At 36.5% G+C, this 16,377-nt stretch overlaps 1 protein-coding gene across 1 annotated transcript in view; it reads left to right on the top strand.

The window, feature by feature from the left end:
* Positions 1-16,377, top strand: part of Ccdc85 (coiled-coil domain-containing protein 85) — a 308,764-nt gene that overhangs the window by 175,490 nt on the left and 116,897 nt on the right. Inside the window, exon 6 of the mRNA XM_090376314.1 lies at positions 6,090-6,166. Coding sequence (XP_090232440.1) covers positions 6,090-6,166 — 77 coding nt within the window. The remainder of the gene's footprint in view (positions 1-6,089; positions 6,167-16,377) is intronic.

Here is a 16,377-nt window from a genome sequence, read left to right as displayed (position 1 = left end):
ACCCTGACACAATCCTGAATCACCTAGCTGAAGACTAAGGACAAAGACACCGCAAACCTGGCAAAACATAGACCAATCACTTGTCTCCCAACAATATATATGATCCTGATCATCTGCATAACTAAGACATCAGACCACTTGAAGAGCTAGAACATCATGACTGAGCAGTAGAAGGGATGTAAACAGATGAGAAAAGGATGCAAAGAGCAATTTACCATCGACGTGGCAGTTATGGAACAAGCCTATAAGAATCGCCGAAACCTGTACATGACCTACATTGACTATAGCAAGGCCTTTGACTCAGTGCCCCATATCTGGCTGATAGAGACACTGAAGATCTACAGTCAACCTGACACTGACACACTTCTCTGAAGCAACCATGGTGAAATGGAGGATCACTATCAAGGTCAAGAACATCATGACCAGACTGATTCCCATCAGAAGAGAAATCGTCTGTGGAGATGACAGATTGCCTAAGCCTACTACAGCCTCACTAACCCCACTGCATACTACGCCTGACAACAGGAGTATGGATATAACCTAAAAGAAGGGAAGAAGAACCTACACTCTTTGTCGTCTGATGTACATGGATAATGTCAAACTCTGAGTTGAAACCAAGAATCAACTCCAGCAGCTACTTTATCACTGAAGAGTTCAGCATTGACCATCAGGATGCAATCAGGATGCCTAGACAAATTCAAGATCCATAGTTTGCATCAAGGAAATCCAGTTGGCTGAAACTATCAGCTGAAGACCGGTGAAGAGATTGAAGGCATGACAGAGGGAGAGACGTACAAATATGTGGGGATAATTCAGGATCACCAGCTAGAACACAAGGAGATCAAGGACCACCTGACTAAGAAATACCACCAGAAACTTAAAAGCCTGCTAAAATCAAAGCTGAATGGTGGGAACAGAATCACAGCCATAAATACTTACGCAGTCCCAGTAGTAATGTACTCCTTTGAGATCATAGATTGGACCACTGCCAAGCTGGAGGAGATTATGAGATAGTGATTACCACAAGCTGCCTATACCACACAAAAGTCACCATTGAGTGACTAACCATAGCCCTTAAAGAAGAGGGGGGGGGGATTGACAGACATCATTGAACAAGAGAAAAAGATGGTTATGAATCTGTGGGATTACTTTCAGAAAAATGTCTAAACAGAGTATCGGTATCACCGATACTCTGTCTCAGTGATAACCCAGATGGAGTACACTCATAGAAATGACCAGATTACCAGGACTACTACATCAGAAGCTACTGCAAAAAACACTAGTTGGTCAAAGAAAGTGTACTGTATTAAAAGTATGAATCTAGGGCTGTACTAGAGACCCCTACTCACAAACTATACTGGGACCATGGAATAATAATAACTGACAAGATGATTCTACCCAACAGACCAGACAACCCTCATCAATAAGAAGGAAAAATCAGGAAGTCAAAGAAATGTGGCATATGGAACAAATAATGACCATAGCACAACTGTACTAACCACTGGCATGGTGCCAAAGGGCCTCCATAAGAAACTAAGAGCAATAGGCCTCCCAGAGAATACTTACACGGAACTTCAGAAAGCTGCAATCCTGAACATCTGTAAGATGGTCAGAGAGTTCCTCAACCAACAGTAATAATGATTATAATAATAATAATAATAACTAGGGGGCTTTGCCCCCTGCTCACTGTGCTCACCTCTTTTGATAAAGTAAAATAAAATACTTACAGAAGCTTTTGACACTGTCTCTCTTCCTCTATTATGAATACATAAATATGTTACATATGGAAAGCAAGAATGGTACCTCGTGGTCATGTTAGATAAACATAGTATGTGACCACACTTAAACAGAAGCTCGTTTTACCACAGTAAAACAAACTTCTGTTACTTATTTTAGTATTTGTTACGTATTACCACGTAACTCGCATCTCTCTCTTCTCCCATTGGCTGAATAAATATTACTAGGAGGAAAATTATTTTAATGTATAGAAAGATAAAACCTGTAGGATAGTCAGAGTTCCTTGACCAACAGTAACACCAGACATAACAACAACCACCCTGTGTACTTGGTAGCAATACCCATCACGAGGTGGAACCCCCAACTGGGGAGAAATAATATAAAAGTAACCCCAGGCAGTACTGGAAACTTTAACCCACAAGCTGTACTGGGACCACGCCATAACAAAGGACAAAACAATCCCGCACAATGGACTGGACATAACCCTTGTTGACAAGAAGGAAAAGGCTACCTATCTGATTGACATAGCAGTGCCCAACACTGGCAACTTCCAGAAAACACATGAGGAAAAAATTAGGAAGTACACAAACCTAAGACAGGAGATCAAAGAGATGTGGCATATTCAACAAGTAACGACCATTCCAATCATTGTGTCAACCACTGGTATGGTGCCAAAGACCCAACATAACAGCCAAGCAATAGGTCTCCCAGAGAATGCTTACAAGGAACTCCAGAAAGTCGCACTCCTAAACACCTGTAGGATAGTCAGAGAGTTCCTCAACCAATACTGATATCAGACAACAACCAACCTGTGAACTTGATAGCAATACCCATCATGGGATGGAATGCCCAATCAGGGAGAAATAATAATAATAGTAGTAACCAGACACAACCATTCAACCACCCCATGCATTTGGTACCAGTACCTGTCACAGGATGAAAAAAAAATCCCATAAAGGCAAAAAAGTTTTTTTAAACAATAATAATAAACAAAAGATCCATTTTAAATTAATAATTTAAGCATTCTGTGAATTGTATGCAACAAACTGCAATGGGATAACATAAAGGGTTTGGCATCCTCTCACAGGGGATCATAGTTCTCATAAAGTGAAAAATAATATACATTAGTCCAAACTGCAAAACTTTGGACACCCAAAGTGTCCAAAGGAAGAGCCAAATGTCATCTGAAGATTAAAGCAGGAATGTCAGTGTCTCAGTATTGAAAAAAAGAAAGAAATTGAAAAGTTTTGGTGACATTCTTTACAGTAAATTGTCTGCTCTGCCACTACCATGTTATTAATGGAGTTTTTTTATGGAATTATCAAAGTACACATTACACCTGATTGGCACCTGTTCATTGACTCTTCACAGCAAAGTTTTAAAGATTTTCTCTTGCATAATGGGAACTTAAACCATCCATCCTGATTGTGCACTCTGTTCATCCAAAGGAGACATCTATAACACAAGGGTACCACTAGAAGCAATTCAGTAAAGCATTCATCAGTGGAATATTTGTGGCACCCTCAAAGTCATTGATATGTTAATGGGCATGCAAGGAGTGTTTTCAAAATATTGTTGTTTCCTATGCTTATGGAACAGTTGTTCTGTTGCAGACTGTTACATCAGAGTGACTGGCCTCAAAGAAGCACATGTTAGCCAGGAATAAGTAGGTTATGGTATTTTCCATTATTGGGTTCCATGGAAATTTTCTTTCCATTTCACATTAAACTTGGTCCAATGAAGAGATTTGTGAAAGTGTTAGGTCTATGACAAATTTGAGAGGATTTCGTTACTTGAGAATTTCTAAAGATCAGTGCCATGAAAGTGGAAGGGGAACTCTGTGTGTTCTGAACTCATAGAGCTTCTGGTGGATGAAAGTTCAAAAATGCCTCAGTCTATTAGAACTGAAAGCATGGCAGGCTTTCAAATGGCTTTGTGGAAACTTTTTTGGGTAACTATAGGTCTCTCACATACAAAGATAGATGTCAGAAAGTGCTTGATGCATATAAAGAAATGGGATATATTGCTAAAATTTCATTTCTTGCATTCACATTTAGGCTGCTTTCTCAAAAATCATGGCTAATGATGATGAGGAGGAGCAATTCCATCAAGACATTAAGTCAGTGGAAAATCCTTAATGCGCTGCATACATTCAACCAACTTTGTTACAGTAGTATACAGTCCTCTATTGTTTTAAGTACCAAGGTATATGGAATGAATATATGTTGGCAGGTGGATGTTGTAATGCAACATTTTAGATAAAATGTGCATAAGGAAATCATCCACACACAATTTTTAAATTGTACATATCTTTTTAGGCATGTTAGCATGTATGCACCAACTGTTTTCACCATGTCTTCCATCTGCTTGTAGCAATTTGACTCCCAGTAGATGGCCTTTCATGAAATTTTATATTTGGGCCTTTTAAAAAAGATTTATCAAACCATTCCAAATTTCATTAAAATTAGACTAATGGACCAGCAATTATTATTATTTTATTTTATTTTTTACTCCTCTAACTCAACTCCTAGGGGTTGGATTTTCATAAACTTTTATATTTTGGCCTTTTAAAAAGATTTGTTGAGCTGTCCCAAATTTCATTAAATCACCAAGTGAAATCTGTGAATAATTATTTCTTTGTTCATCTGTCTGTTTATCTGTATGTAATAACTCGATTCCAAGTAAATGGATTTTCACGAACTTTTATATTTTGATGTTTAGAACAAATTGTTGCGCCTTCCCAAATTTCATTAAAATCAGACCAACAGAAATCTGGCAGTTATTTATTTTTTCACGTATATCATATAGGCTATCCACATACTGGATATTGTTTGTTGCCATGTGCTGGTTGGAGGAATGGATGGGCAATGTGGCTGGTGCTGGAAACAGAATTTTCTTGGTTCGTGCATAAAAGTTTTGCTTTTAGCTCAATTTTTTTTTTTTTGTTAAAAATCATGAATTATATATTAATATGTTTGAAATGTAATGCACTGCATACATTAACAAACTTGGTTTTCTCAATAGTATACTACATTATTTTAACTATGCATTTAAAGTGAATTGCATTTAAACTGAAAAATGTGATAAAAATGTAATAATCCTAATAGTCTGCTGTGTTTTCTAATGAAATTATCTAATTAATTGTTTAACTTCTACTGATATTATCAGCAGTTGTATTACAAACACCATATTATCAGCAGTTATATTACCAACTTTGCAGTGTTTTTCACAATTTCAGTGAATTTGAAAAACACTGCAATGCAACCTTTCCGGTTGGCCTTTTCATTTCTTTCATATTTTAATTTCTTACTAACTATCTGTTCCTTTTTTTGTCTCTTACCTGGTTAACCTACCATATATCATTACACGCCTTATCCATTTTGTCGAATTCACTTCTGGTGTATACTGTAGATTCAGTATGATTAAACAAAACCTTCTTTACACTTTCTTCATAATATATATATGTATATATATATATGTATACACATTATGGCTGTAGGGTACTTTTTTTTTGCCAATGCAGTGAATCAACACTATCTTCATTTTTGCACTCTCCAAACTCTATGATTACTTAGATTCTTAATGTTATTCTTTTATTATATATATATATATCTGAAGGAGATATATATATATACTATATATATATATATATATATATATATATATATATATATATTGCGCTCCATTTATGGAGTGTACTCTCACCCCTACTCTTACTTATTTTCTTAATACTATTATAAATATATTATAATTGAAAGAATTTCTGTAGGCAGATCAAGATCATCTAGTTAATCTGCAACACGTTTAAGGTTGCCCCTTAAATTTCTCACCTCATCAACAAATGGTCTAAGAAATGCCCGCTTACATGAACAGTCGATGCATGGATGGATATGTGAGTGAAAGGTATACTGAATGAAAGAGAAATGGCAGCTAGCAAATAATCTTTAACTGCCTCTAAAATTTCTACTATAGTAATATAGAGAGTATTACTATAGAGGGAATAGCAATATTCCATAGAAGATGAATTTGGAAGAGTAGATTTTATATTAGATGATTTAGAATTTATAGAATGGAAGATTTTTAAGAGTTAATATAGATAAAGTTAGGATAGCTTTCATATACAATAATTTACAGTAGTTTTTATTTGTTCTGAAGTGTGTATAATGCAATAATCCAACATATTCATATGAAGCAATGTCAAAAAAAATCACATTCAAGTAAAAGTGCATCATGAAACAAATGCAAAAAAGCCAAGTTTTTATGTTACATTTTATTTTTTGAATAAAATAAATACTTTTTAGTTAGTTAATGTTGTTTTTAAATTTCTTCTTTAAATGGGAATAAATTTACAGAGCAAGTTTTGCAGTATATCAGAAATCTGGAGAAAAGACTGCAACATTTAGAAGAAGAAAAAAGACTGCAATATCAGGTATTTTTCTTTGATTTTTGAATTTTTCTTTACTAGTTATTAATAAACAATAAATAGTTCTAGAAGGGAATGATACCCCATTAGAAAAGTAAATAAAACTTGTCTACTTGTCAATTTAAATAAAATTTGTCAACTTAAATCTTACAAAATAAATAGTCCCATTAGACTTCTTCAGAATTTAAGCATGGAAGATGCTAGCATTTAAGAATTTAAAAATTGCTTAAGTAATGGAGATGTAATCATCAAGAAGGTGATGTTTTATATATACAGTGAAACTTCTAACAGACATCTCTCTCTACAATGGACATTTTCAAATTCCCCAACTCTCCTCTATTGGTTTTAATGTGTTTTCAGCTTCTGTCTAGCGGACATTATCTGTAACGGACGCGGACAGTCAATTTGCACTGTTTCGTTTAGATTAGCACTTAATTTGATCTCCCCATAATGGACAGCGGGCGAGCTCACGGCCCTTTTTCTAGGAACTTTTCTTCCACGTATTGCCTCAATCGTGTGTTTATTTTTTATTTCCGATTCTCTGAATTTTATCAAGGTTTATGTCGCGGTTCTAAACCCTTTTTCAAGAATTTTAAGGCGCGTGTAAAACTTCTGATGAATTCGGTGTGTGCAGGGGGGGGGGGGGATTTGGTTGGCCTTTCATCTTTTGAGTTTGAGTTTTCAGTTTTGTTCAGTGTCGTGTGAAGTGCACAATGTCTTCTCGTAAACATTTAACTTTAAAAGACAAAGTCAAACTCATTAATGCGTATGATCGGCAAAAAAATAGTGTTCGCAATCTCGCTGCAAAATTCAAAATCGGGAAGACGCAGGTAAGCGACATCCTAATGAAAGAAAATGAATTTCTCAAACAATTTTGGCAACACGGAAATGATCAGGTTCAAAAATCATTCCCGAAAACTGTTGGACTTCAAATTGACAATGTTACGTGTGAGTGGTTTTGTCCCACACATGCTAAAAAAATTGCCATTAATGGGCCTATTATTAGGGAAAAGGCTTTGGAGATTGCGAAATCTATGGGAGTAAATGAGTTCAAAGCTTCTGTGGAATGGCTAGACAAGTTCAAAACTCGGCATAAAATTTCTTGGAAAACCATAAGTGGTGAAGGTGGATCTGTTGATACTGGGATTGTAACAGAGTGGACCATCAAATTGGAAGATTTATGTCGTGATTTTGAAGCTAAGGATATTTACAACTGTGACGAAACAGGGTTGTTTTTTAAAGCTGTTCCTGAAAAAACAATGAGTCTATAAAACGAAAAGTGCCAGGGCGGAAAAATTTGTAAGGAACACTTGACTGTACTATTGTGTACAAATATGCCAGGAGACTTTGAACAACCTCTTGTTATAGGAAAACCACAAAATCCTCATTATTTCAAGGGCATAAAGTTGAATCTTTTGAATGTTGACTGGAAGTCTAATAAAAAAGCATTGACGACACGAGATATCACAAGCGAATGGATAAGTGACTTTAACCAAAACATGATTCGTCAAAGCAGAAAAATTATTCTTTTCATGGATAATGCTGCATCTCACCCGCACATTGAATTGTCCAACATTCAAATCGTTTTTCTGCCACCAAACACAACTGCAGAGTGTCAGTCCTTAGATCAAGGGATAATAAAAAAAAAAAATTTTAAACTTCACTACAGAAAATGTGTTTTAAGATATCTCATTGCAAACATGAACAATGTAACATGTGCGAGTGACCTTGCAAAGAAACTCAGCCTCCTAGATGTGATTCAATGGATTTACTCTTCAGTAAATGCAATTAGAAAACAAACTGTCATGAACTGTTTTGTAAAGTCTGGCTTCTCAAACGCAAAAATTGAAGTTGTGAACAGCAATGTGGAGCAACAAAAAGAACAAGAACTTCAACATCTATTGATAATGTACGATACTTCAGCTACAAGTGACCCTGGCTTCAAAGATATAGACTCGAACCCCACTACAGAAGATGGTGCTCTAGATATCAATGACATTATCATTGATATTGTTCAAGAAGTTCCTCATGAGGATGAAGAAATGGAAGGAGGTCATTCTGTCAAAGAACATATTAATGACGAACCACCGATGAAAATGGTAGAAGCGTTCATACAAATCAATCATTTAAAAATGTTTTTCGCCGCTGAAGAAGATACTGAAGGACTTTCGATGGTTTCTTCACTCCAAACAAATGTTGAAAACAAAATTATCAGCCGGAAGAAGGTGCAGAAGAAAATAAGTGATTACTGTATGTATTTTTCTTAAGATAAAGTCATAATATGCATAGCACAATTGTATGTATATTATTTACAAAAATATTGTGCAAAATCTGTATATAATTTAATTTTACCTTAAACGTTTAATGATTTTTCTTTATTTCTTTTTTTTCCCTCCCTCAGACGTGTTAGTGGACACTTCTCTGTAATGGACAAAATTTCGTTCCTCATGGCTGTCCGTTAAAGGGAAGTTTCAATGTGTGTGTATATATATAATGGAGATGTAATCATCAAGAAAGGTGATGTTTTATATATATATATATATATATATAAAACATCACCTTTCTTGATGATTACATTTCCATTAATTAAGCAATTTTTAAATATATATATATATAATATAAATAAAAATAATAGGATGTATTGACAAAACTGAACATCTAAAAAAGAACAAAAAAATATTAATTTATTAAACTGGATTATAGATCCAGGGCACTACTAGTTATAGCAGAAATACCCAGCGACCGTAATGAAATATAGACAAATGTATATGTTCAGTGTTATTGGGTAGGGGTGCTGACCAGTGCAATTACAATGGAATAAATTGAGAATTCCTGCAAAGTAAAAGCAGCTTACCTGAAATTAAATAAAATTGAGATTAACATAAAAATAACATAAATAATAAAATAGTACTTAATCTGTAGGTCCTAATATTTTAACTACGTCTTCAGAGGGTTGGCAGCCAAAATAATAATAAATAGGGGGCTTTGTCCCCTGCTCACTGTGCTCACCTCTTTTGATAAAAAGGTCTTTGTTTAACATCATAACAGAAACAAGGTCTTTGTTTCTGTTATGATGTATATGTATGAAATGTATACATCATAGCCAACACGACAGAGACAAAAAAAGGAAGGAATAAAAATAAGAGTATAATTCAAAAATAAATAAATAAAAATAAAATGCAGAATTGTGCTAAAATAATACCAATTAAATCCTGTTAAAGGAAAATCGATTGAAAGTTTGAATTAAAAATTGAATGAAGGCAAATTGCCCAGTTTGAAATTTAAACAAAGTAAAAGAAAGAGTAATCTTATGAAAGAATAAAGTCAGGTTTTGACAACTTACTATAAGTTGTACTCTAAAATCAGCTTTAAACTTTTCAAAAAAAGGATATACCATGATCTGCTTAACTTCTGTATTAAGCTTTCTTACCATCATAACATCCCCAATGAATCCTTCCAACTATGGATTAATTCAGTACTAGCTATGATGGTACAGCATTATAAGTCATCATTACCACACGTACAACCATCTACAGGATTTGTGGAAAAATTCCATTTTTCCACATTAAAACAACAATTGGCAGACATACACAAACATTTTATCATCACCCCTGTTGATAAAGCCTTCTGCAATTATGCCATAACTAAATTTCAGTGCCATCATCATCATAAGCCATTTTCAATCCACTGCAGGATGAAGGCCTCTCCAGCAACTTTCCAGTTCCTTCTGTTTTGTGCAATGGCCATCCATTTACTACCCACAAACTCATGAATTTCATCTGTCCATCTCCGTCATGGTCTTCCAGGTTTTCGTTTAGCTCCTCTTGGGTGCCATTCTGTTATTCTCTTAGTCCATCTGTCATCATGTCTTCGAGCTGTGTGTCCTGCCCAAGACCATTTTAGTTCTTTAGTTTTGATAAGAATGTCCTTTACTTGAGTTTGCTGCCTAATCCATGTGTTTCTCTTCTTATCTAACAGTCTGATTCCCATATAATTCATTCCATTCTTCACTGTGTAGTTCTCAGCTTCCCTTCCATTCTCTTGGTGAGTGCCCAAGTTTCACTTCCATAAGTCATGGTGGGTAGTATACATTGGTTCATTATTTTACATTTCAGACAAATTGGGATATTGCTCCTCAGTATGTGACTATATTTCCTGAATGCTATCCATCCAAAATTTATTCTTCTCTTGACTTCCAGCCATTTATCATTATTACAGCTGATGACTTGTCCCAGATAAGTATATGACTCCACCTTTTCAATTACTGCTCTTTCAGTCATTATTTCCCTTTCTGTGGCATGCTTATTCATCATTACTTTTGTTTTAGCTATATTCATCTTTAGTCCAAAATCCTTACTAACTCTGCATAACTGATTAAGATTTTCCTCTAATTCTTTGGGAATGTGGCTTATGACCATAATGTCATCTGCAAAATGTAAATGGTTTAGGTACTCTCCATTCACATTGACTCCTTTCTGCAACCAGTCTAATCTTCTGAAAGCTTCCTCGAGGGCAGCAGTAAACAACTTCGGATATATTGTGTCTCCTTGTCGAACTCCTTTCTCAATTTTAAATTTGCTACTGTCTTTGTCAGTCTAATAAAGGAGGTAGCGTTCTCATCACCAACAACAGCAGTATTATTACAAAGAAGTTAATTGCTATCAGCAAGAAACTAAAAATTAGCTTTAATAAATACAAATTTATTTATATTTACTTCATACCTAAGTTCCACAAAAACTCCACAGGTTTCAGGTTCATCACATCCTGCAAGTACAGTTACACTCATAAACCTAGCAAATCTTTAGAATGGTTAGATAAACCTATCATGGACATCCTTCCTGTTAGTAGAATTATTAATAATAATATACCTGTTATTAATGCTCCAAATACTGGCAATATCTGTCATGTTCAAACTTTTCACTTAAATAGTCTATTTACTAGCATAGACCTAATCAACTTAAAATCAGTCAATGAAATTTACAATAACTACAAACACATTATTGGAATAATCTCATAAATCTCTGTGTTTCCAATAATTACAATTTTGATGGCAAATCTGTATCCTTTGCAAACCAAAGGTACCCTTATGGATAGCCCTGCTAGCTGTATCTTAGACCTCTCTGCCCTCATACTGGTCTGAGACCTCTCTAGCCAACCGGGCTAGTCGGGTGGGTAAAGTGCCTGCCTGGCAACCCAAAGGTCGTGGGTTCGATTCTCACATCTGGCTTGGATCAAGTACTGCAAAAACCTGGAGGTGCATTATGGCCACAGAAGCCTATGAGCCAACAACTACCAAAAAAAAAAAAAAAAAAAAAAGAGACCTCTCTACCATCAGGCATAATGCTTTACAGATATACTGATGACTTGTTAGTATTCAACTACTCCATATTTATACAAGACTTTGCTGGTATTTACCTTTCAGAACTTACTCTGAAGAAAACAAATAATAATGACTATTCAGACAATTACTTAGACCTGGATATCAATATCAACAGCCCTCATACCACAATCAACATATATAATAAAAGAGGTGCTTTCAGCTTTAATGTAGTCAGGTTTACTCATTTGCACTCTAAAATTTCTAAAAAATTGCATTCTGACATAATACTCTCCCAATGTATCAGAATTGCCAAATAGGCAATAACAGCAGTCTCTTTTCAGACAATGTCAAACTACTCCATAATAAATTACTAGGCAGTAATTTTCCTGCAACCTTCCTCTACTATCATTTCAAAAAAGCAATGAATATTATGAAATTTAAAAAACTTATATTTTCAATTTTATATTTATTCTCTGACATCGTTCAGTCCTATATTTGTAATAACAATACCATTACTGACTTAAAAAAACACGAGGCATATGTCCAGTCCTCCATCTAGGGACCGACTTTGGTATGGGTTACGCAACCCCGGACAGCCCAAGCACAACTATATTCCCCTTCTTCCATTTATTTTTTGCTGTCCTTAAATTCTACAACTTATTGTGCATGATTAGGCTGGCTGAAAGCAATATCTAGATTCTATTCTTCTGCTATCGCTTCTTTTTTCATCTTAAACAAAGTTTAGTGTCTGTTCTACACTACTTTGTTAGTGTTTGATTCTCCCTTTGCTGGTATATTTGCCACATTTGTTTAATTGCATACTTACACGGTTCGCTTTGACCAATTCACACCTTCCCCCATCCCCACACATACAATCAAGGTTATTTCAACTGATATAAATATACAGAGAACTATCAGCTAACTTCTTTGGTCTCCAATACACCCCTGCATTCACTACACCGAGCTAATTTCACCGACTCTTGTCTGATCCTACAGTAAGTTGTCAAAACCGGACTTTATTCTGTCGTCTTAAGACTACTCTTTCTTTTACTTTGTTTAAATTTCAAACTTGGGAATTTGTCTTCATTCAATTTTTAATTCAAACTTTCATTCACTTTTCTTTTAACAGGATTTAATCGGTATTATTTTAGCATAATTATGCATGTTACTTTTATTTATTTATTTTTGAATTATATTCTTATTTTTATTCCTTCCTTTTTGGTCTCTGTTGGGTTGGCTATGATATATATATGTTTCATATGTATACATCATAACAGAAACAGAGACCTTGCTTATTGCTGTGTGCCAACCCTCTGAAGATGTAGTTAAAATCTTAGGTCCTACAGCATGAAGTACTATTTTTTTATTTATGTTAATTTTAATTTTATTTAATTTCAGGTAATCTACTTTTACTTTGCAGGCATTCTCAATTTATTCCATTGTAATTACAATTGGCACCCTGTATAGGCTTGGCACACCTGGGGCCCTGAGCTGGATATCATCATCATTCTTCTCTTTCTTGGTGATTCCCTTCTACTTCTGACACACTCTCTCTCTCTCTCTCTCTCTCTCTCTCTCTCTCTCTCTCTCTGGGTAACTCAGGAATTCTTTTTTTTTTTTTTTTTTCCCGGCTGGTTCAGCAAAAGCATCTGGCTTCCTTTCACCATATAGCTGCTGATAATAATAATAATAAATCACTGGGAGTGCGATGGCCCAGTGGTTAAGACACTGGACTACCATCCTGATGGACCCTGGTTCGAATCCTGCCTTGGTGGACGCGAACGCGGCTCTATTACACTGGGAGACCTATATAATAATAATAACATTAAATAGTGATAAAAAAAAAAAACCATCGCAAAAGTTACCTCATTGGACTTAGCTTCCCCAAGGTTGGAGTGACGGCTGAGGCAGAAAGTGGTGCCATCTGGTGTCACTTGTGAGAAAATAAAAAAATGAATTAAATAAACTACTGGACGTAAGCTGAAGCTAAACAAGTCCACCTCCATAGATGGATGATGTCGCAGAGAAATATTATTCATACTGCATCGAGTGTGGCGCAGGATAAAGTCACTCGCATTCAGGCCTTAGGCAGAGGGGTCGGTTCGAGACAGTCTCCCGAGCAAGACAGTGGAGCAAGTGGTGCTGTTCCCCCTTAAGGCTACCACAAGAGAAGGGCAAGACCATCCAGCCCCACCAGCTGGAAGTGCCTCCTGTGCAACTGTGCTAGTGACTACCCAGGAAGGGAGAAAACGCCAACGCATGAAGTGGAGCATTGAAATGAATACGTACATCATGCAAGCATACTATGAAATAATCAGGCTAGAGACCGATATGACAATGTACAGGTCGCGCCTACATACCAAGTGGTTGGAACGATATCCGGATATTCAGGCCACCGAACAGCGATTAGCAGACCAAAGAAGGACCATCGTCACGAAGAACCTAATAGCTCCTGCCATCTTGGAAAAAATCAAGCAGGATGTCAGTGATCAACTACAAAGCACAAAGAATATGGTCAATATGGAACAAGAAGAGGAACAGCAAGAAGAAATACAACCCAGAGTAGGAGGCGCCTCCGTAGCCAGGCGGGAAGGAGCAGCAGTGCGTAGCATACGCTTCTTGATTAGACCGGGGTTCGAGCCCATCACCACCAAATACGGAGGATGCGGAAAGGTCAGGGAATGACCACCGCACCGGAGCAATATGGCCTTAGTTGCTAATGCTCCTAAAAACCAAATAACCAAATTTGGTTTTTAGGAACTAAGGCAATATGGCCTTAGTTCCTAAAAACCAAATAACAACAACAACAATTGTTGTTGTTATTTGGTTTTTAGTTTGGTTTTTCGAAGGAATGGACCTCACAAGAACCCACATGATACCTAAGCAGAGGCCAAATAAAATCCTGTGGAGAGTAACAGACCACCTCAATTGGCAAATAATGCCGCATTACCTTGACAACAATGGTACAATGCTGGAGGCTATCCACAAAGCAGTATACTGTGCTGCCATAGCAGCTACTAGGGCTAATGAAAAAGAAACGAGAGACCAGCAGCAGAAGAACCGAAAACAGAAGGAACCTCCAGCTTGGGAAAGAAGACTTCAGCAGAAGATAGACGAATTAAGAGTCAAGATAGATCCGTTGACCCAGTACCAACAGGGTAATAAAGTACGAAATTGATTGGAAAGGTGAAGAGCATCCTCAAGAGAGACAGCATCCACAGCAAACATGAGACCAGAAATCAGAGAATAGCAGAATACTTGGACACACTGAAGCAGAACCTCCTTGCACTCAGCAAGAGACTAGGCAGATACAAAGAGAGCTCCCAGAGGAAAATAAACAACCGAATCTTCGATGAGGACCAAAGAGCCTGGGTGACTACAGGAAACTGGGTGAAGATGAGAAAGCAGGAAACGAACCACCCGAGAAGAAGACGATCAAGGAGTTCTGGGGAAATATCTGGAGCAGTAAAGTAAGACATAACAGCAGAGCACCCTGGATAGAAGTAGAATGGAAGAAAACCAAGGACATACAAAAGATGAGAGAGTGGGAGATTCGAGAAGAAGTAAAACAGTCGATCAGGAACACCCACAATTGGCGAACCCCAGGAATTGATAACATCCACAACTACCGGTACAAGAAGCTCACCTGCACACATAAGCACCTAGCAGTGCAGTTCACTTGAATGATAAGGCACCCGGAGACAATCCCGAAGTTTCTCACTGAAAGAGTCATGTATCTGAAGCCTAAAGATGAAGATACAAGAAACCCGGCGAAATACAGGCCAATCACCTGCCTCCCACAATGTACAAGATCCTGACCAGCTGCACAACCAAGAAGATATCAGACCACTTAGAGAGTCAGAACATGATGACCCAAGAGCAGAAAGGATGCAAGGAGTAATTAACCAATTAAGCAATTAAGGATGCCGCCATTATCAGTGGCTAGGGCCTATTTAAAAAACGTGTGCTACAATGCGTAGCACACGTTTCTTGATTAGACCGGGGTTCGAGCCCGTCACCACCAAATACGGAGGATGTGGAAAGGTCAGCGAATGACCACCGCATATCCCGGAGCAATATGGCCTTAGTTGCTAATGCTCCTAAAAAAAAAAAACCAAACCTCTATATAAAAACCTCCCGACATAGTTTCTGTTAATAAAACATAGTGAAAGTGAGTTTTTATCCAGCTCAAAAAAAAGTTCTCTATTCAATCGAAAAACGAAAGAAAGAAAGAAAGAAAATTACATTCTCAAGTATAGAAAGTTACCCTGAAATGCATTCTGCACCTTGCACTTTTTGCTTAGTATTACTTATAAGCTATAAGATGCATCAGCCAAAAATAAAAGTATTTCTCTATGTAACATTTATTCCTTTTATCATAACTCTTCACATTACCAGAAATTTTTATCTAGCTGCCCCTTAAATTTCACTAAACTGTCAATCTCAACCATCTAGGAGGGTAGATTATTCGAGTGGTTGACAACACACTGAACAAAGATGAACTTTCCTGAGGTCTAGTCTATTAGTTTTCCATAATATTATATTTATGCCTCCTGGTATTTGTCCTATTCCACTGTAAAAAATTCCATCATTATTGAAATTGCATTCCCCCAATACCTTCTACGCCTCAATCACATCCTCTTGTTTCCAGGCTTTGTGACCTGCAACTTTGTATAGTTACTCGTATGAATATCCCTTGCTGTTCACTAGACAAGTCATTCTTGACACCTTTCAAGAAGCACATTGTATTATTGTATTAAGTAGTATGAAAAATCAAGTGCATACTCCTTAATACAATATTCCAGTTCTTACCATTGACTGGTATAACAGAACTATCAGGTGACAAAAAAAACAGCTTATTGTGATACCAAAGCAGTGACAAACAGCAGATTGAGAG

This window comes from Mastigoproctus giganteus, chromosome 6, assembly GCF_048544385.1.
Source record: "Mastigoproctus giganteus isolate SK-2022 chromosome 6, ASM4854438v1, whole genome shotgun sequence".
In the NCBI taxonomy this organism is placed as follows: Eukaryota; Metazoa; Arthropoda; class Arachnida; order Uropygi; family Thelyphonidae; genus Mastigoproctus; species Mastigoproctus giganteus.
The sequence above is the reverse complement of the archived record's forward strand: the minus strand, read 5'-3'. Positions and strand labels throughout refer to the sequence as shown.